Source organism: Cajanus cajan, chromosome 7 (assembly GCF_000230855.2).
Source record: "Cajanus cajan strain Asha chromosome 7, NIPB_CcT2T_4, whole genome shotgun sequence".
Taxonomy (NCBI): Eukaryota; Viridiplantae; Streptophyta; class Magnoliopsida; order Fabales; family Fabaceae; genus Cajanus; species Cajanus cajan.
The window spans coordinates 59029876-59050164 of record NC_138523.1 but is presented as its reverse complement, the minus strand read 5'-3'; the positions used below and the strand labels follow the sequence as shown (position 1 = coordinate 59050164).

Here is a 20289-nt window from a genome sequence, read left to right as displayed (position 1 = left end):
TTAAATCAAAAGAGAATAAAATATGGCCAATGAATATCAAAGAAAAAGTGTCGTAATTACTTGTGATTGATCTGATTTTTTCGACAAATCTTCCTTAAAGTAATTCTTTGGACACAGAGAATGCAAATTGCAATCAGTGAAATCATAGCGGCAACGGAGTAATAAAGTTTACTTTCGAAGAAAAATCAACAAAAGTAAAACGAATAAAAGAAGAATCAAGACTTAATCATTGAATTGTATATAATTAATTACACATATATATATATATGAGGAGGGTTCAAACGACACCGGTGTAACTTTTACTAAGTGTTACACCACTCAATAAATTTATATTAATTTTGAATTTTCAAAATCTAACCGTTAGATTGAAAGTTGATATCTCTTAGATCATATATATCAAATTTTATATTAATGTAAGATGATTTGATACTTCATTCTCATAAAACAAAATTGACGTAATATATAGATTTCAAAATATATTAAAATATGAACACTTTGATTACCTTCAAGTTGTTGTTCAATTTTAACAAAATTTGACATATATGATCTAAGAGATATGAACTTTCTATCTAACGGTTAGATTTACAAAATTCACATTTAATATAAAGTTATTGAGTGGTGTAACACTTAGTAAAAGTTACACCGGTGTCGTTTATTAGAGAGATCTCTCAATTTTATTCTACACTTTTTCATTTCGCTTGTTTCCAAAATTAAAGACATATTTTAACTAAATACACTCATAATTTGTAAAAAAAATTAACGATTTATTTAGTAAGAAGAAATATTAACAATTAATCCTAATATATTAAACATGATATTCTATATTATGTGAACGTTTTTAGAAGCAATTTTTTACGAGATTTTTTTAATTTTTTTTATCTAATTTAATTTTTATTTATCATAATTATTTATGAATTAAATTATTAAAATAAATTATTAATAATTAAAAAATTATTATGCTATAATAAAATATAAATTATATATTACTTAAAAAATATTATTTATATGCTTAAAAATGTGTATTTATACAAATTTTAAATATAATTCATATATTTAAATATAATATTTATTTATGTATATAATTTATTATAAATATTTAGTATGCACATTTTATATACTAGTTTATATAATAGCCTTTTTCAAAAAATAAAAAGAAATTAAATTGAGGGAGAAAATGGTAAACTCAAGTGTAGTGGTTTCCCGCCAAATGATTGAGGGATTCCCGCTCTTTTTCTCTTTTTTGCGCTTTCTCTTAGTTTCAAAGCGCAGTCACTCCCTTCCTAACTACGCAAACGCAAAGAGGGTTTCTTTCGTATCATTCAAACGCTAAGGTTTTTCTCTCCCTCTCCCATTGATTCATTCTTTTTTAGTTTTTTTTATTTATTTTTATTTGCCAAATGTTTTAGGTTAGTTGATCTATTACTGATAACAATCATATTCATTTTTTTGTGCACTCAAAGTGTTTGCGGAAATTCCTCTTAGACGATAATGTCACATTTTTGTTCTTTTTTCTTTTCCCCTGTTAACATGTTCAACGCTTACTTTAATATGTGCTGATTTGAAAAGTTGAAACCAGAATTTTTAGATGATGCAATCGTTAATTACCCAGTATGCAGGAAGTTAATTTCTTCAAGGTATGCTAGCAAAGGTTGATTCTTTTCATCTTGTTTCAGGCAATGGACACGTCAAACCCTGCTGTATTTGTAAATGGTGAGTTGATTCCGAATTTTATTGGGAAGAAAGTGCGGGCGGTGGTTCAGGTGAATCGGTGTGATGGTGGGGCTGCCACGGCCAAATCCACTGATGACTGTCAATTAACCATAAAAGGGTTGCCTCAAGTCCCTCTTATGAACTATATTGAAGTCATTGGCATTGCTGAAAGTAGCAACTCTATTGGTGCCGAAGTATGGACTGACTTTGGCAACACGTTTGGTACGATGCATTACAACATTATCTATTACTTTTCTTGCTTATTGTCTATTGATAGATTCAAAATTGAGAAAATAGGCTATGCATCCAATCACAAATCATTATTTATGTAAATTTCATTGGTTTTTACAATAATTACCTTAAAAGTTATTAATAATAGTTTATGATTGATTTACTGCAGGGAACGATTTTATTTTCAAGGTAATTATTGTAAAAATCAATGAACTTAACATGAATAATGATTTTTGATTGGTTGATGGTGTAAAATTATTTTAATGGAAGCACATGAGCATTAAACCCTTCAAAATTTCACATTTTCTCAAAATAGGAAAATAATCATATTAAGTAAATGTTTCTTCAAACCTATTTTTTGTTCTCAGTTAAGCCCCCAAATTAGATTTATTGGGCGATTGCTCTCTTCCTCTACCATTGACACAATAAAAACTAGAATCAGGAACTGTTTGGTATTTCTTATTTCTATCGTTCTGTTCCTAACTATGTATGTTGGTTTTGATCATGTCCTCTCTGTAGATACCGACTCTTACAATCAGTTGTGCCAACTAGCAAATGGTGAATTCAAAAGTCTGTTTCTCTAGGGCCATCAACGAATGCTTGGTCAGAAAACGGATGGGGTTTGAAGTTGCTGCTTTTCATGCTAAAGCTTCTGTTTCCATGTAAATGTAGGAACTATGTTTTTGAGTATATGGGGTTTCCAAAGGAGCAGAGCAAATGTGCTCTGTAGGAACTGTTACATGTTTTATAAATCCCATTTATCTTATTTCTTATGTTATGACTAGTTTAGCTTATGTCTGCATCTCCCTTAAATGAAAAGAGGTATAAGTTTCATTTAGAATATTTTGTTCTTCACGTAAATACCTTGCGTATTTTCCCTTCCAATTGTATGTGCATCGTAAGAAACTTTGCTACGTTCTTAATTATTCTCATATTTCTTCCGTGTTTACTGTGGCAAATGTACGCACGTTATTTAGTATGTGTTTAGATGGGCGTTTTTAAATTTATTTCAAATAATTATGAGTGTTCGTGATAGAAAGTCATGTTAATCAAATAAAGTTAGGAGTATATTTATTTTCATAATAACTTTTTCTTTTTTGTATTTACAAGGTTTGCAATCAAGATCTAACTTTTAGTATTACTCATATTAATAATGATCTGTCCTTACATGTAATTATTATATACAGTTACTTTTAATTTGTTTTTTCGATTTAAAATGGAGTTTATGATCTATACTATTATTTAATGTGTGAATTATTGAAGTAAAATTTTAATTGTAATTTGAGAGCAACATATAAAATATATCTGTTTTGATTATTAAGTTAACAATATTTCAGGATTATTGTAATAATATTAGTTACTTAAACATAAATTTGATTATTTTTAAAATTAATGTTGATATCATCGAATATAGCCATGCAACCCACCATAGCAAATTATGTAAGTTAATGAAATGATACTGTATTTACCATTGATCTAAAGTGTGTAATGTGTTAAATTCATTGTTTTACTTTATACATATTTTCACAGTATTTCTTAATTGCAACCATTAAAAAATTAGGCTAGAAATAAGTGAAATAAATGTACAAATAAAATTCACGGGAAAAATTGAATGATTCTTGCCACTTTTTATTCCCTTATGTGTTGTTTGAATATTGGTTGTTCTTTCCTTGTGATTAGCTGGAAAAGAAAATTATTTATCACGATCTCTTAATATTATTAATTTATATTATCTCTAGTCTTTTGGTATCTATTTAGGATATTCAAACATCAAAGCAATTGAAAATAACTTGTAACAATTAGTCATGTACAACTATCAAAATCACAATCTGATATCCGAGCTTGATTTGTATTCAGTCTTCTCACATGTTTATTTATTGAAATTTGTTCGATAGCTGTTCTTTGTTGAAGTATGTCCAACATGAATGCGACATTGAGTGATTCATACATCTTATGTCTATAGATCTACAATTACAGCTAAAAGCAGCTCATACATTTCACGTTAAAACAATTTTGGGACTAAATAAGATATAGCAAATGCCACAGTTAATCTGTCATTAATCATAGGACTAATTTAACGGTGAAATTCATTAGACTTAAATAATTTATTATTTATATTCTTTATGTGAATTTCATTTTGACACTATTTTATTCAACTTCATAATCTTTAAATGACTTTTTTTCCCCAATAATGCAACCTGTAAAGTGTGTTACATGGTTTATCTTTTTTCACCAAATGAATTGAACTTAACATAATCACATTTTGGTCAATCATTCCAAACATAGCCAATGGGTATTTTACTATCTTATATATGACTGCCACGTGCCACCTCATCGATCCCACTCTAATGATAAATGGAAGGGCAATGATGCTTCTTTAATTGTAAATTAAAAGTAAGGTACGCAACCTGGTTTGCTATGAGTAAAATTAATAATAGAACGAACTCTTATTCTAGTCATTCAAATGGTTAGTTATAGTTACTTTAATCTTTAAGTCTACAATATCTTTATTTTAGCCCTTTAAAAGATGAAAATATTTCATCTTTGAAAATGATCTATACAATACATCAGCACGTGTTTAAGAATATTTTTTAAAAGAAAATGTTTATTTATTTATTATTATTATCATAAGTTTTCTTAAAAGTTAATAAAAAATAATTATTTTTCTAAATTAAATTAAACTTGAATGTAATTAATTATCTTAATTGTTCAACTTGGAATTAACATCATGTAGAATTAACATCGCTAATGAAAAAGCTGATAAAATTACCAATTTAATTAAGAAAGACACTTTAAGATATTAAAGAGATTGTTTTAAATTTAAGGACCAAATGAAACTAAAAATTAAAATAAGATAGTAAAAATATATTTTAGCTACAAAAGTAATATGCTTTACTGTAATGAATTTCCGAGGTACTAAAAAGCATGGAGGTTAAACTTTCTAATCAGGGCTTTTAGTCCCTTTACCCACCCATAAAAAAACTCTAATCAGTCGTGAGATGTCGAACTAATTGCCAGTAGATTCGACATTTAATATTAAATATTTGGACCACTCACTATAGTTTCTTACATTATAAATATAAATTAAAGGCTTTACAGTAAGGCCACCTTCCGCTGAAGATAAGGCCAAACTTTCCTTTGTAAAATATTATTCTTAAATTCATTCTCACCTGAAACCAGCTCCGCCCGCACAATCCATTCCATGAGCATGAGCATGAGCCAGAAAGTGAGAAGATGATTTTCGTATAAAAGAAGAATCATCTTATCTCATCTCTATACATTACTATAGCTAAACATAATGGGTTTCAGAGTATTGGGATTTTCTCTTCTTATCTTCATTTATCTCATTAATCTTGCACCTGCATATCCTCTTCACAACAACTTGCCTTCAGGTACTATCCTAAGTTCTCTCTCTTTTAAATAACTTAAAAGTTCTAACTCAATTTTTATCTTGCCAATCTCTTTTTCTCCAATACTTTTTCTTCCCTATAGAAATAGATATGAAGTCATCTAATTATTCCCTACAGTTATGGCCATTTACTGCTTTCGTGGTCGTGGGAACCTGTTCAGTGTATGCTATAGCTATTACTTATCATGTTCATCTCACAGTAAACATACGATAAAAAAAAATAAATAAAAAAAAAGAGACAGTTGTAAGATATCAAGATTGCGGGAAATCAGCAGAATAATAATAATTATTATAATATAAGCTACACATGCATAAGTTTATTGTTCAATAGAATTATTATTTTATCAAAGTCAAGTTTTCTAATTGTCGAACTGACGAGTAACCATTTTTTCCGGTCCTGAACACTTTCCATAGTGTTTTTTTATGGTTTAATATAGTATCATTCAGATTCCATTACAGGCCTTTTTTCCTTAACCATACCGTCTTCTTTTCCTTAATCGTCGATCATTCCATGATGCACTAGTTTATTTTATTTTAGAGAAATAATTGTTTATTTTTTTTGTCAGTTTTCTAACAAAGCTATTGGGAAATAAGTTATTATTACTTTGGAAAAAAAAATAACTCAACGAAACATTCGAGTATATTGTTACCTTTCCACGGTTTATCGTTTCCCACTATTGGAAAATTCAGATGCTTAAGCCAATAACTATTTTTCTTGAAATTCTCTTGCAATACAAAGCATATGAACTTCAGATTCCTACCTTTAGTCGTTATCTTTCAGTGTTAGTTGTCTATTGGGGTATCCAATACCAAATTATGAACTCCGATAACGTGTGCTTTTGTGTCGTCTACAAGTCTTTAACAAGTGAAATATTGCAATGCTAAAGTGTATAGATTCATTACCTTTATTTGCTTACAGCAGCTGGTGTGAGGGTTTTATGTGAAGGGGTCATTTTGCACTCGATACTTTAGCATAAGATTGGAATATAGTTATTATTACAGAACTGATATTTACCAGCGAGATGCGTGTACAAGTCTTTGTAATAACCAACCACATCATTTTCTTATGCAACTTTCATTTGGGCAGAGCTTATAAGCAATTAGGGGAATTAACCTTGTTAATCTCTTTCTTAAGCATGTGGTAAGACTGTTTTTTTAATAGAATATGTGCAGAAGAGGAAGTTCGAAGAAAAGGAAATATATGGAATTAAGACAGACGGAGGTCATGGGAGTGCCCACGGTAGCAGTTCACACGGAAATGGAAATTCAGGATCACCTGACACACGAGGAGGAGGTGCAGCAGTGATACCTGTTTATGCAGCAGGTGCTGCAAAAAATCGCCAACATCAGACCCGTCACAGTGCTGCAAACTGCAACCTTAACAAAATCAAATTGTCGAATGTGCTTCTGTTCACCCAGATCTATTCTCTCGTGCTGTTATTTTTGTTGATATAGAAAGCACAAAAACAGTTCATTGTATATTATGTAACAACTGTCACTGGTTCTTTCGAAGAAGGGTTTTCTGGTGACCTAATTATGTATTTTGTTAAGTTTGAATTTGACACAATATGCAGAATGTACCAGATGCTGATGAATAAAACTTGATTCGCATTGCAGGGAATATGATAAATAATACTCTATCCTATTAAACACGTGTAAAGTCCATAAACTTCAGAGAATCTGTACTACAAAGAGAAGTTTACAGATGCAACGTGGGCAGAAGCGGCTAAGTTGACTCGTCTAACATGTCTATCTGCAATTGCAAGTCTGAAATGCATAAATGGTACAACCAATGATACAAAGCCTCCCTTGAATGTCCCTCCTCTTGAAAAAATGATTCATGACTAAAATAATCTCTTTTCAAATGTAACACTATCAATTTGCTTTTTGCCAGGTACTACTTTTGGTTGGAGTGACAATAAACAAAGCAAAAGAATAAATGAGCTGATTTTAATAACAGGATGCACGCATAAAACCAAAATCAATGTTCTGCAACATAGCTTATTCAAAATATATTATCATTTTCCATAATCATAAACATTGTTGGCAACTTGAGCTTAACCGTTTCAGACTGGGTACTCAGCGCTCGTTGTTTATGGTGATTTCAGTGAGACGTCCAAAGACCAAACAAAAAAAATTTATTCAATCAGAATCACTGTTTTCACTTCCTTGAAAACTCAAGATTTTAAACTTAGGGATGAAGCATGCAGGCCTGTTGGGGAGAACTGGTATCCCCCACCCCCCCGCCACGTTCAGATTCAAAGCTGGAAAATTATGAAGCACAGATACTTAGTACGATATAAATACGATATAAATACAATACAACATGTATATGGAAATACAATTTTTTTAAAAAAAAATTAAGGATGCGATATGTTAAAAAAATAATTATTATTATTATATAAATATAAAATATTGGGGGAAAAAAAAAGAGAAATGTCTTTGTAGAGTATGCATTTTTACTTTTAAAAGGTTTTTTCCGTCTAAAAATTTTAAAACTAAAAATAAAAATTTAAAATATTAATAAAACAAACTTTTGGGTAAAAAACAAGTTTCCAAGTGGTATTTATATGTTATAAAACCATATCCAACCATTATGAATTATATTGGAGTCGTATCAGAATCGTATCCAATATTTTGAAAAAATTATCAAATATTCCTTGGATACATATCCTAACATATTTGAGCCATATAGATGTCTGTTACAGGTACAATACCAATACTTTTCCATTTATGAAGTATCCAGGCTTTATAGCCGAAAACACTTGGTAATTCAACTACTCCCATTCAGATGTCGAAGGATTTGTCTGCGTGAGCTGATTAGAAGACATTTTAAACCATATACATAGAAATAAATGTTTAATAAGATGGCTTCAATTTCAAGTATACTAATCAAATTGAAACAATACCTAGGACACGTCTTAATAGACTGAGTATCATCCAAGAAAGTGTATATACAGGAAATGTTATCCGAAAGATGAAATTCGAATAATATATAATTTCACATAGATAATGCAAAGAGAGAGAGGGTACAGTACTTGAGCATCACTTCTAGAAATGAGTGAGGTGCTCTAGTTTCCGAGCCTGAAAAAACCTACAACGTCCTTTACCACTTGATTCTATTTCTTCACTTCTCTTCTTGGATGTGGTGAAACCAACATTGCTTAATTTCAACTGTCGCTTGCCATTACTATTACTGCTACCACCATCTTCATCCAAATTGTCAGATTCCCTGTAAACAATTACTGAAGAGAGATAAGCACAAACAACTCTTACATAAACCTTGGAATATAAAAACAGAGGAGGGAAAGGCGATTTGGTCCATATCCAGGGAGGGTGGCCTTGCAAGTGATTCAAATTTCATCCAAATTGTAGATATAATGTGTGCCAAGAAACCTTCTTTTCCAAAACAATGTCAAAGAGGGAAGCCAGGGGGGTTGGCTTTCAACATCGTTTACCCAGGGTCAGGAGTTAAAGAGTCTTCCCTCCCACTTCATAATTAAATTAAAGCACAAGGCATAAAGGACACGTCAATTATCCTTGCTTCAAGCTCAAAGCTTGTGTGAGGAGTTTTTTTAAAAGTATAAAACCACATGTAACACCTTAAACTTTTAGGAGATTGCTAATTTTTGTAGCAAGTAAAACTCGAACCACTTAAAGCACAAAAATATCTTCTATGAATGTGTTAGAATAAATGAAATGTCTTATCCTATTTTAGAATATCCTTTAAAATTAGTTTCCTCATTGCCTTGTCATCTTTTAAAATTGGTTACCATATTTCCTTATCTATTTCCCATTTGGTGCTCAAAGGGTTAAACTAATTATTTGGTCCCTACATGCACTTATTTAATAATCAATCCTTGTATGAAGAAAAAAAAAAGGTTTTAGTCCCTATAATAGCATATAAAGAATAAAACTGAAGTTTTTTAGGGACTAAAACTTAAGAAACATGGTAAGAACAGAGACCAATCTATACTAATAAGAGCTTATAGGGACAAAAACTAGGTTTTCTTAAATACAGGAACTGTTTCCTAAATACGTGTCACCAATAGGGACCGAATGATTAATTTAACCATGTTCAAGTTTTATGAACATATCATCACGCTGTAATACATCACATCATACCATTTTAATCCCAATTTCAGAATATTTAGCCTCCTTTATCATATATTCCTCCCTTTATAACTAAAACCCTGTAATTTCAACAGAGAATATGACACAGAATTGATGTAAGGAATGCATTATCATGTATTAAACAGAACAAACTTGGAATTGTGTGCCCTACAGTTACAGATTTGCCCAATGCTCAAGAAAGCAACCTTACCATAACACTTCAACAATATCTTTAAAATAAGTGTTGCAGGTTCCCCAACTAAATCGGACCAATGTGGGAAATCCAAAGATATGATGTTTGTGATTCTCTAGCCAAGACTTTGTTTGTGGATCTACACAGACATAACCAGATTTATTGTAAGTACAATGTTATTCGAGACATAGACACTGAATGAGATAGGATAGCAGCATTCTCACCTCCGGGATAACCAGAGCCAAAATTCCTCTGCATGTTTTCAGCAGTCTCATCAAGCACCCATTCTCTCAAAGCACGGTCCCTTGTGACCTAAAAGATTGGATTAAGGTTGCAAGTAGACTGTGGGGCTTAAAATCACTGGTAATTATAAGGGAAAGACAGGTACCTTAGCAACTATGCTTGCTCCACTGACAACCGGGTAAAGACTATCAGCCTTCTTTGCAACCACAAATTTGATAGAGGGATAAGCATTAGACAGCTTCACTTCATATTTCCCTGCATCTCCAACTGTATCTATATAAACCTGATAGGAACAAATTATGTGCTTCAAACCTCAGTAATTGAATTATCATGTGCTACTGCTTAATATCACACACCATATACCAGCAACAATAACAACAAACAAGATTTAAGAGACTCTCTTTTGGTACTTAGTTCCACTATTTTCAATGGAAGAAATTAAGCACACAGCACCCATTGATTTGAAAGTCATGAGTAAAAAGGTGGCATGGGCACCTGCTTTGATGAACCTCGAATAATATAGATGAATCAGCACACAGTTGACATTAAAACATAAGTTGGGCAAGGATTTTACCTCAGTTAGAAGCACTCCCATTTTCAGTACCCTATCAATGAGGCCCATGGCCGAGTTGTGTGAAATCTCGTTCAAGTTTATCTTATTCCTGTCAAAATTATAAGAAAAACACTCAGGTAATAGAAAACACAATGACACAAAAAAGAAGAAAGGTTTATTGATTTACTTCTTAAGCATTTTAGCGGAGAGTTCTCGTGGGTCAATGACATCAACATCCCATCCAATAGAATCATTGGTTTTTAAGGTTTCAAACAATTCTTCCCTCTTCTCTTCTTTTAGTGTCTTGGAATCTGCACCAACATCAAGTTTCAATGGCTGACACTAGGCATTGTTTCAGGTAAGCATTTGTATAGATAAACTTTAGTTTATAAAAAACTTTATTCTCATTTTCACTTCTTATTTTCTCATCCTATAAGTCTTTATAGAGAAATTTACCCAAACATGTCTTAATTAACTAATGCAATCTTTTCCAACAATAAGTAGGTGGTATGATACCTGCAAAACTCAATGTAGCTAGGGTCTTAAGGTAGGACTGAGCACAGTATAAGCAACCATAGACCATAGGCCCTGAAACAAATTGGAAAACATGATTAGAGGAAAAAGAGGAGCGGAAAAATAATGAGCGTTGAGGGATAACCTAAAACGGGGCCTCTTCCGGCTTCGTCGATTCCCATGGCGCAAGGCTTCGATGCCCATTGTGGAACAACTTTCGATCCCATTCTGCTTCCTCCTTAGTCCTTCGGCTACTTAAGAGAAACGCGCGTTTTATTGTGAATTCTGAATTCTGAATTCTGAATTCTGAAGAAAACTTTATTTTAAATTCCCGCCACACAAACTTGCACTGCTTCGGTGTGCTCTTGATTTTACGGGTTCTAATTAAGGAAAGCAACGAAATTAGGGCACGAGCTCTTCCCAACTATTTTCAGTTTTATAACGTTTGTATATACTTAGATGGATCCAGAGCCTATAATAATTACATACAAATAAATATTAAAAATTATAAATAATTATTTAAAAATAATATAATTTTTTATTTTATTTTATATTTTAAAGAATATAATAATTTACTAAAAAATAAAGATCAGAAGATGGTTATTAAAATATATCTCTTTTATAATATATATATATATATATATATATATATATATAATTTAAAAATTATTTATACTTTATTTTATTTATCCAAATTAATAAATAATTATAAATTTATTTTATACGTTAATTTATTTGAATTAATAAAATAAAATATCAAAAATTTTCAAATTCTTTAAAAAAAATTATAAATTTAATATATATATATATTAAGAACTTTTATTTTAATTATTAAATTGTTAAAATTTGATATTGAACATCTCCTCATATATATATATTACTGTAAAAATTTGTTTTAATTTTTTATTTTTAAAATACTTATTTTAGTTTTTTAATTTTAAATTTATATTAATGTTTTTCTTTTAAAATAGTATTCGTGATTTTCAGACACAATTTTATTCTTGTTTTTTATTAAGTTAAAAAATGAAATTTGTCTTCTCAAATTTATTTGCATATACAACTATGAAATTTATTTTATTTCCGATCAAAAAGGTAATAGAATTATGGTAAAAATCATGTAAAGAGAGAGTTCGAAAAAATATATATATAAAATTAGATTTTTCAATTATTCGTATGACTAACTTTAACATGTTTTTCATGATGTATACGGTTTTTTTTTAGTTACAAACATTCAGAGTTGCATTCTTTGAACATGTCAAAAATACTTAAAGTTGTGTTATAAAATCGAAAATAATTACTGTTTCAAATAAATAAATCAACTCAAATGTAAAAGTTAAATATCTAAAATGATTTTTTAAGAAAAATAAATACTACAATTAATTTTCACAATACAATAAAGACTACAAAAATATATTTTAATCTACTTTTTTTTTGTGCTTGGACAACTTTTGTAAAATTGGTTATAGTCAAAATTATTTTTAAAGTGGCGGATAACCATTTTAAATTGAGAACTCAACACTCGTTAAGATATACAAGTGATCTTAAAATTGTTTGTAGTTAGAAAAAGAAACTGCACTAAAAATAATTAATCATAATTATCGATAAAATTAGTAAATATTTTATCAATAATGTAGTTATAAAATAAAAATAATTAAATTAAGACTATTTACGTTTGAACGGTTCTTTTTGAAAGTAAAAATGCTATAAATATCTCTTATGACGAACCTTTTAATTTTTTACCTATTACATTCATTTAAAAATAATAATAATTGATTTTTTTAACATGGACTAACAGAGCCGTTGTTGCTTTCGGCTTTCATTTTTCTTGTATTGTAATTTTTGTTTCGGTATTATCATTACAAATATTGGTTTTATATTCAAAATTCTACTTCATTCACCCAATAGAATGAATACTAATGTAACTAGGCAAGATGACTTTTGGGCTAAACATATTTATATAATTAAAAAAGATAATTCTTGCTTAACATAATCTGTTATATTTAATTTTTTTATACATTTATTAAGAAATATTTAATATTAATATATTAAATTCAATATATCCTTATTTAATATCTTTAATAAGAACAATTATAAAGTAAGAATAACAATTATTAAATAAAAATATCTGTAAAAATAAAGTCAACAAATATTATTTAAAATATGTAAAACATAAAAATAAAAAAATAAAAAAAGTGTAAAACATAAAATAAAAAAAAAGTGTAAAACATAAAAAAAAAAAATTATAGACCAAGAGTAGTACAATATTAAAATGACATACAGATCCAATAAAGTATTTATTCATCGATCAAGAACAAGTAGTAGTTTAATATGTGTATTAAAGAGGTTAAATATTTGTTATATATAATTATATATATAAATAAATATTATATTTAAATATATCAATTGTATTATATTTAAAATTTATATAAATAAATATTTTTTAAACATGCAAATTATATTTGAGATTTATAATAAATAATTTATATTATGACACAAAATTATTTTTAATTGTTGGTAGTTTATTTTAAAATTTTAAAATTTTATTTTAGAAATAAATATAATAAATAAATATTGAAGTGGATAAACAGTTAAAATAATTTTAAAAAATTCTCTCTTTGAAGGAAAATACCAAAAACCATTATTAAAGAGAAATCGTTGTTGCACAATATAGTTATTTTCATATATTTATAAAAATTAACGATTCATATCAATATATGATTGGATGAGAACATAAAAATAAATAATAAAAGAATATACCGTGAATATATCCCATTTAAATTATTTTATTATTTTGTCAAACAAGAAACCATATTCATGTTAAGTAAATTGTGGATAATGAGTCTTGATCTAATTATATAGGTATCCTAATTCCTAAGTAAGAAGTCGGGTACAAGTATTTTTAGAATAAATATTGTAATGTGGTAACTAAACCTTACACATTATCATCCCTGATAAAATGAGTATCCTTCAAGCTTCTTCTGTCACCATCCTTATCCTTTTTTCTTTTTTTTTTCTCGATCCCATCTCATGACACTGCAACGAGTAAAACGACCCAAATTTTCATTATATGCACCATTTTCCCATCTTCCTAACTATAATCCACAATGGATGATAAAAACTTCAAACAAAAAGTAAGAAAGTAAAACGACACAAGTTACATCCGCGAAAGCATCGCAAAACATGAATACTTAATGATAAGTTCATCATTAGGGCAAAGGTAACAATCAAATTTAAAGAGTTTACAAATAATAGGTGAGTGTTTGGTAGTACTGAAGGTAGTGGTTAGAATGGTGCCAGTGATGGTGAAACTTTTTCGGTGGTAGCAATGTGTGATTCTAATAAAGATGAGTGTAGTGAAGGTAACAATAATGAGGTGATGATGGAACTGATAGATGATAAATTGTTAATAATGGTAGTGAGGTGGTTAAGATAGGGGGGAGTGGTGGAGTGTAGACACCACTGCAATGATAACAATAACAGGAAAATAAAAGGAGAAAAGTGGGGTGATGGGGAGATAAAAGAATTTGGTAGCAGTGTTGTATTGACAATGATACGGGTTGAAATAGGTGGCAGAATTACAATGGTTATGATGTTATGACCGGCAAAATGATGTACAATATTCATTGATAATAATGAATTTATTCTTCTGGTTACAAATATGATAGATCTAAATCCAACTATTTTCAAATGATTAGCTGCTGAATATACCTCATATACGCTCCACGAGTATACCATTCAAGTTTTACCTCAATTATTTGTATTTGTCAGGTTTTGAACAATGGATCCCAAAAAACCAAGAGACTTAGTTTTAATGCAGTAAGGAAGCTTGCTTTGCAATCTGATGCTTTAACAAGAGTGGGAATTTTGCAAGGGATACCACATGAGCTACCAGCTAATGGACAAACAAAATAACTTGGTTAAATAGTTTCAACAAACTGTGGAGTTACCAATCAAAATAGGCAAACTGGCATACTTAACTTACTTTTGTTTTGAATAAATTTGGGTGCTTATATTTGGATTTACATTATTTAGGAACATGTTCATGACAACCTTATCCAAACTATCATGAGGAAAAGGAAAAGGGAAAAGAAAAAGAAAAAGAAAATGTCCTGCTTTTCCAAATGCTATCCATGCTTTCTGTTTCCTTAATCAAAAGGCCAGGCCGACAGATTCAAGAAGAATGCCCCAGGTCACAAAAGCAGAACTATGAAAGCCTACAGATATGTTGGGGGTTACTTCCTTCCTTCAGAAGAACTGGCTCAAAAAAAAGAAAAAACAATTTTACATCTATTGACAAAGCAAGCCTGACAGTTCATCCATGTGTTGCACAATGATTGAACCCATTAACAAGATCTCTCACTTAACTATCATCTGGAGCATGGATTCCACTTTCTCTTTGTCCCTACACATGCTGATCAAGTCCAAGTACTTCATAGCATCACAAGGAGGTAGACCTTCAAGAAGAAACTTCAACAACCGACCGTGTGTTTCTCGCATCACTTCAAAGCACTGCTCCAGTGCACTCACTTCTTGCTCTTTGCTCAACTCCAACGCTTCCATCAGTGGAAGCAATTCCACCTCCTCTTCTGCAAAATGTTGTTTGCATTGCCCCTACAAAAAATTAACAATAAAATCATGCCCCAATAAAGACACACATACACATCCAGATCCCAAATTGATAATGAAAACACTAGTGACAGAAATAATTCAGTAAAAGAACCAGAGAAAATACAAAATACAAATCAACTACATGGATCACAATACAAATGGCGTGTTTAGTTCCACATATTATTGTTAATTCTCCTGTAAGACTATCCAATTAGACCTCCATAATTCCGAAACATGCCTAAAATCAAATAAAAAATAAAACATTCCAATTTAGAGCATGACAATTCACAAACAGAAATGCTATTCCAATTTCCTAGGAGCTGAACTTACCTGCAATGACTTGAACCGAGTAGAAAGACTGTACAAAGCCTCTTGATAATCAGGGCTACCGGAATCCAAAACCCCAACAGACTTTATAACTTCTCTGATGCCATTCATGAGAGGTAGGTCCCTAGCATGTTCCTCTTTTGCAGCTTTAGCAAGCCCTGGCAAAACACAAAAACTATATAACATACACCATGGCTTCAAAGGCAAGTAAAATTCCACATGGCCAAGGCCTACTAAACCATAACAAATAAAAAAATTGATCTTACAAAAACAAAACCATAGTTATAAAAAAAAAAAAACCTCGATCGGCGTTATCAAAAATAGGGAAGAGAAGGGTTTCTTCCATCCGCGCGTGTTCCATCATGAGCTCAAGCAGCTGGGAGTAGCTGCGGGCGAATTTCCTAATCTCCATCCGGGGAGTCCCGACGGAGGGATCAACGGTCTTCCTTCCTCCACGTGTGGTGAGATCCTCGGCCCACCTCAGCATGCGGTCCACGTGCCAGAGCATGGCGGTGTGCTGCACGCGCGCCAGGGACGCCAGCAACGGCGTCGTTTCGTCCTCCCTCTTCCCGAGCGAGGGCCCGGGGAAGCGCGCGTCGATGAAGCGCAGCAGCGTGTCGCGTGAGCCCGACACCACCTCGGACCCCACCTGGAGCGTAACCGCACCGTCCGGTTCCGAGGGAACGAAGTCCGTCGAAACCGCCTTCTGGAGAAGCGCGAAACGGATGTACGCCGCGACAATGCTCTTGGGCGACCCGTGCAGGCGGACGGTGGGGTACACTTTGGCCCCGTCTCGCGGTGGAACAATCTCCGCCGTTAGTTTCTCCGACTTCGTCCAACAGTTCCCCATAGCGTCTTAAACGGTTTCGTTTCGCTTCGTTGGGGATTAGATTAAGATACCGGTAGTAGTAGTAGTAGTAGAAGAAGCGTTGTTATTAGGATGGAGATGCTTAAACGAACTGAAAACGACACCGTAGTGTGGACTTTGGATTATAGGAGCTCCCACCGACCATGGGTTCGTTCGGCGTTTTGATAGATACGACTATTTGGGTTTGACCTGGGTTGGCTTTCAGGGGAAGCCATCAATGGATGTTGTTACGCTTAGTTCCCAAGAAACAAACCAAAATTCGTTGCTTCCTTTTCTACGTACGGGAAATCCTGCAAACTAATTTAATGTCAATATTTTTTACCATTAACTTACATCAGATGCAATCTCTAGCCTTTTTTTTTTTTAACGTTGGGTTGGATAAAATATTCGGTGTCAAGGAGAAGGATCTATTGAGTCATGAGTAGTATGTGAATGATGTTATTAAGTCAACTTTTTCTCGTATTTTTTTTAATTATTAAAAAAAAACACTTGAGTCAGAAATGAATAATTATTCAACTAAATTGTTGGTTTAAATGGTTTTTTTTTTGTTCGTCCATGGAGTATCCATGGCCGACAGCAGTGACTAATCTTCTCGCCTTCGAACCCCTGACTTTGCTTAAGCGTGGATCAACCCCTACCGCTGAACCACACGCTTGGGGTTGGTTTAAATGGTATTCTACTTTATTTTTTTAATAAAATTTTATGTTTAAATATTATGTGTAAAAAAATATGATTGAGAAACTTCATTAAAAATGGCTTATTAAATTTTTTAATTGATAAAAAAATAAATATTTAGTGCCAATAAAATGAATCATCTATGTTAAGGAATGAGGGGTTCATTGTTGATTTGTTGTCATCATGCGGCGAGGTCATTCAGCTTAGCTGATACTCGAGAGAGACGTGATCTTGTAAGCAACGTGGGTGTATTATTATAATATAGAAAATAAAAAATAAAAAGGCAGTTTGAGAGGAAACAAGAAAACTCGGTCAAATAAACTAATGCAAATACATTGGTCAATGCTAAGATATGTAAATAATTTTTCTGTTATGAAAAATTAATAGCTTTGAAATCTTGATTCAATAATTGAGAATGGAATATTTTTATAAAAAATATTCAAGTGCATAATAAAGTAGGTCAATCGGGTTTTTTTAAATAAATATATCTTAGTATTTATTAATTTCTTAGTTAAAACCTTCCTTTTATTTATTACCTTAGTTTTCATTTTTTAGAAACTATTTTGGTAAATTTAAAAATATATTTTGTTTTATTTTATTTTTAAAATATTTATAAAAGTTGTATATAAAAAATAATTACTCTACATTAGATACGATTTTAATGTTTGATATTCAAAATGTTGGTAAATTATTTCCTCGAAATAGCCGTCACATACACGGTCTTGTTGTGTTGTAATTCTCGGCCGTCGTGCCACTATTTAATGAGTCAACATTCTTCAACAATTTTTTTTTTTACTATTTATTTATTTATAAGGTTATTATATTCTCACGCTTAAATTTTTTTATTTGTTATTTTTATATTTTATATTACATCTGATCTTATTTATAAGATTTAATTTAAAATATTTATTTATTTGTGTACCTGTCTAGAGGGTACACCAAGTCTTCTCGTATTCTGAAGGCCGAACGAGTACTCCGATCCAACGCGAGTGAGGGGTTGGTACCTGCAAAAGGCACTCCAACGCTCAAGTCAGGACAAACACCAATATCCAGAGTAATTAATGAACAGTGACGTTACCTTTTGACCTGAGCTATTTATACTGACATTTATGGGCCTTGGACCTTATGGGCCGTATGATGTATTTACCATATTAGGTAATACACCTTAATTAAGTAATTATCCCTTAAGCATAGATTAACTATCGAGTGATGGACTTATTCAGGTGACCGATTGGCGATCGGCCACCTGACTCTGCCATTCGTTGGCCGATAGAGAGGTGGCCGAATGCCCCTACCTGTACACTGCCCCCCAGCCTTAATGGAAGGTGAGGCTTCCTTTGAGGGTAACAAAAGACAAGTGTTGGAGGAATGTGAACGGGTGCACCACTGTAACCGTTGGATCTGAAGGATCTAACGGTTACATATAATTTAAAACTTCGAATTTTCCCGCCTTTTTGAGCTTATAAATAGGTGGTGTGGTAGGGCCAGTCACACGCGTTGCTCTCTGCCGAATTGTGATAGCTAACGATTTCCTAAGCCGATCCAACGAACGATTGTGTTATTCCGAGCAAATTGGTAAGTTTTTTGTAGCCATGGTTACTACTTCTTTATCCTCTTCGGCAAGCAGCTCTCGGTCGTCGTCATCCGGGGGGTCCTCGTCCAGTGATTCGAGTTCTAAAGCATCGTCGTCTCCTGTGAATGCCGAAAGGCCAAATCGGAGTGGTTCTGCTTCGGGAGAGGCATCTACCAGTGGGAGTGAAGAGATTGAGAAAAAGCCAAAGCGAGTATCGAATCGCCAGCGATACGGTCCCTCCAAAATACCTGGATACGAATGGGTAAACGGGGAGGTTACTTCCTACGACTCCCGATACCGAGATACAGATATGATTACGAGACTATTGGACTACACCAACTGTCTGAACTTTGATGCTACTGAGAACCCATACCCAATTGGCGTTCGATCTGTCGGAACAATGCGTCCCCGAATCCCGACCTGGTTTGCCTTGATCAAAGCGGTGCTAGAATGGAGTCATTTTACATGTATGACTGCCTTCTTCGGGATCTTAAAGTGAAACTGCCGTTTGATGAGTTTACCATGGGAGTATTAAGGATATTGAATGTTGCACCGACGCAGTTGCATCCGAACAGTTGGGCACAGTTACAAGGTTTCAAACACTTGTGTAAGTGTGTCGGTATTAAGCTTTCTCCAATTCTTTTTCTGTATTTCTATTCGTCTCGGCCTACCATATTAGCGAAGTGGCACTCTCTGAGCCGAGTGAGTGATCGCTTATTATTGGATAGCTTCACTTCTTCATACAAAAATTTCAAGGCCGGATTTTTCCGAGTAACCATCAGGCCGAATGGGAGACGGTTTTTCTTTGATAAGGACGAAAAGCCTTTATTTCCGTTGTACTGGACGCGTACCCCTCGGCCTTATGACGTCGTTCCAAAGAAAATGCTGACAACCGAAGAGCGAACAGCTCTTAAGTTATTGCTTCGTCTACCCCGGCGTTTGCCAACTAGGTCTTTGATCAACGTGGTTGAATCCCCTCGTTGGTGGAATGACTTGATAGGTATGTTATTTGTCCGAATTAACCTGTAAACTTAATTCCTATTGATATTTTACATAATCCTTTTTGCAGGAATCATGGTTACCAGTGGTGCTAACGAGCTGGATATTCGTAGTTTGCTTGCCGCTCGGGTGAAGCAAGTTCGGCAATCCGGAGGGGTGGGGACTTCTACCGTCGCAGGCTCCCCTCGACCGGCCAATGATGACCGATTGCCTCCTCACCCTGAACGCAAAAAAAAGAAAGAAAAGAAAGGGAAAGATTCGGGTCGGGAGAATA

The 20289-nt window shown here is 32.5% G+C and overlaps 4 protein-coding genes across 8 annotated transcripts; 2 read left to right on the top strand and 2 right to left on the bottom strand.

Annotated features, from left to right (window-relative positions):
* Nucleotides 1–1176: 1176 nt before the first annotated feature.
* Nucleotides 1177–2782, top strand: LOC109797839 (replication protein A 14 kDa subunit B). 2 transcript variants are annotated; one of them, XM_083060308.1, is made up of 4 exons: nucleotides 1177–1331; nucleotides 1674–1932; nucleotides 2111–2130; nucleotides 2461–2782. In XM_083060308.1, exons 2-4 carry the CDS (start codon nucleotides 1677–1679, stop codon nucleotides 2491–2493), a joined length of 309 nt encoding a protein of 102 aa, XP_082916434.1. In that variant the 5' UTR covers nucleotides 1177–1331; nucleotides 1674–1676; the 3' UTR covers nucleotides 2494–2782. The 2 variants fall into 2 exon arrangements, with proteins under 2 accessions (XP_082916434.1, XP_020213576.1); XM_020357987.3 differs by lacking the exon at nucleotides 2111–2130 and having other exon boundaries at nucleotides 1178–1331.
* A 2256-nt stretch (nucleotides 2783–5038) lies between these two features.
* LOC109797060 (uncharacterized) lies at nucleotides 5039–7307 on the top strand. 2 transcript variants are annotated; one of them, XR_014428030.1, is made up of 4 exons: nucleotides 5039–5333; nucleotides 6513–6875; nucleotides 6968–7133; nucleotides 7245–7307. XR_014428030.1 is itself a non-coding variant. In XM_029270755.2 (2 exons), the coding sequence occupies exons 1-2, from the start codon at nucleotides 5240–5242 to the stop codon at nucleotides 6803–6805; spliced, it is 387 nt and encodes a 128-aa protein (XP_029126588.1). In that variant the 5' UTR covers nucleotides 5039–5239; the 3' UTR covers nucleotides 6806–6971. The 2 variants fall into 2 exon arrangements, 1 of the variants encoding a protein (XP_029126588.1); XM_029270755.2 differs by lacking the exon at nucleotides 7245–7307 and having other exon boundaries at nucleotides 6513–6971.
* A 15-nt stretch (nucleotides 7308–7322) lies between these two features.
* LOC109797059 (Polynucleotidyl transferase, ribonuclease H-like superfamily protein) lies at nucleotides 7323–11393 on the bottom strand. Of its 3 annotated transcripts, XM_020356961.3 has the most exons (9): nucleotides 11111–11391; nucleotides 10969–11040; nucleotides 10640–10763; nucleotides 10474–10561; nucleotides 10045–10182; nucleotides 9881–9968; nucleotides 9675–9795; nucleotides 8389–8582; nucleotides 7323–7614 (listed from the first exon to the last, which is right to left on the bottom strand). In XM_020356961.3, the coding sequence occupies exons 1-8, from the start codon at nucleotides 11190–11192 to the stop codon at nucleotides 8402–8404; spliced, it is 894 nt and encodes a 297-aa protein (XP_020212550.1). In that variant the 5' UTR covers nucleotides 11193–11391; the 3' UTR covers nucleotides 7323–7614; nucleotides 8389–8401. The 3 variants fall into 3 exon arrangements, with proteins under 3 accessions (XP_020212550.1, XP_020212549.1, XP_082916433.1); XM_020356960.3 differs by lacking the exon at nucleotides 7323–7614 and having other exon boundaries at nucleotides 8197–8582; nucleotides 11111–11390; XM_083060307.1 differs by lacking the exon at nucleotides 7323–7614 and having other exon boundaries at nucleotides 8439–8595; nucleotides 11111–11393.
* A 3515-nt stretch (nucleotides 11394–14908) lies between these two features.
* Nucleotides 14909–17076, bottom strand: LOC109796866 (hemerythrin HHE cation-binding domain protein). The gene is made up of 3 exons (XM_020356696.3): nucleotides 16201–17076; nucleotides 15904–16058; nucleotides 14909–15576 (listed from the first exon to the last, which is right to left on the bottom strand). The coding sequence occupies exons 1-3, from the start codon at nucleotides 16748–16750 to the stop codon at nucleotides 15322–15324; spliced, it is 960 nt and encodes a 319-aa protein (XP_020212285.1). The 5' UTR covers nucleotides 16751–17076; the 3' UTR covers nucleotides 14909–15321.
* Nucleotides 17077–20289: the final 3213 nt, after the last annotated feature.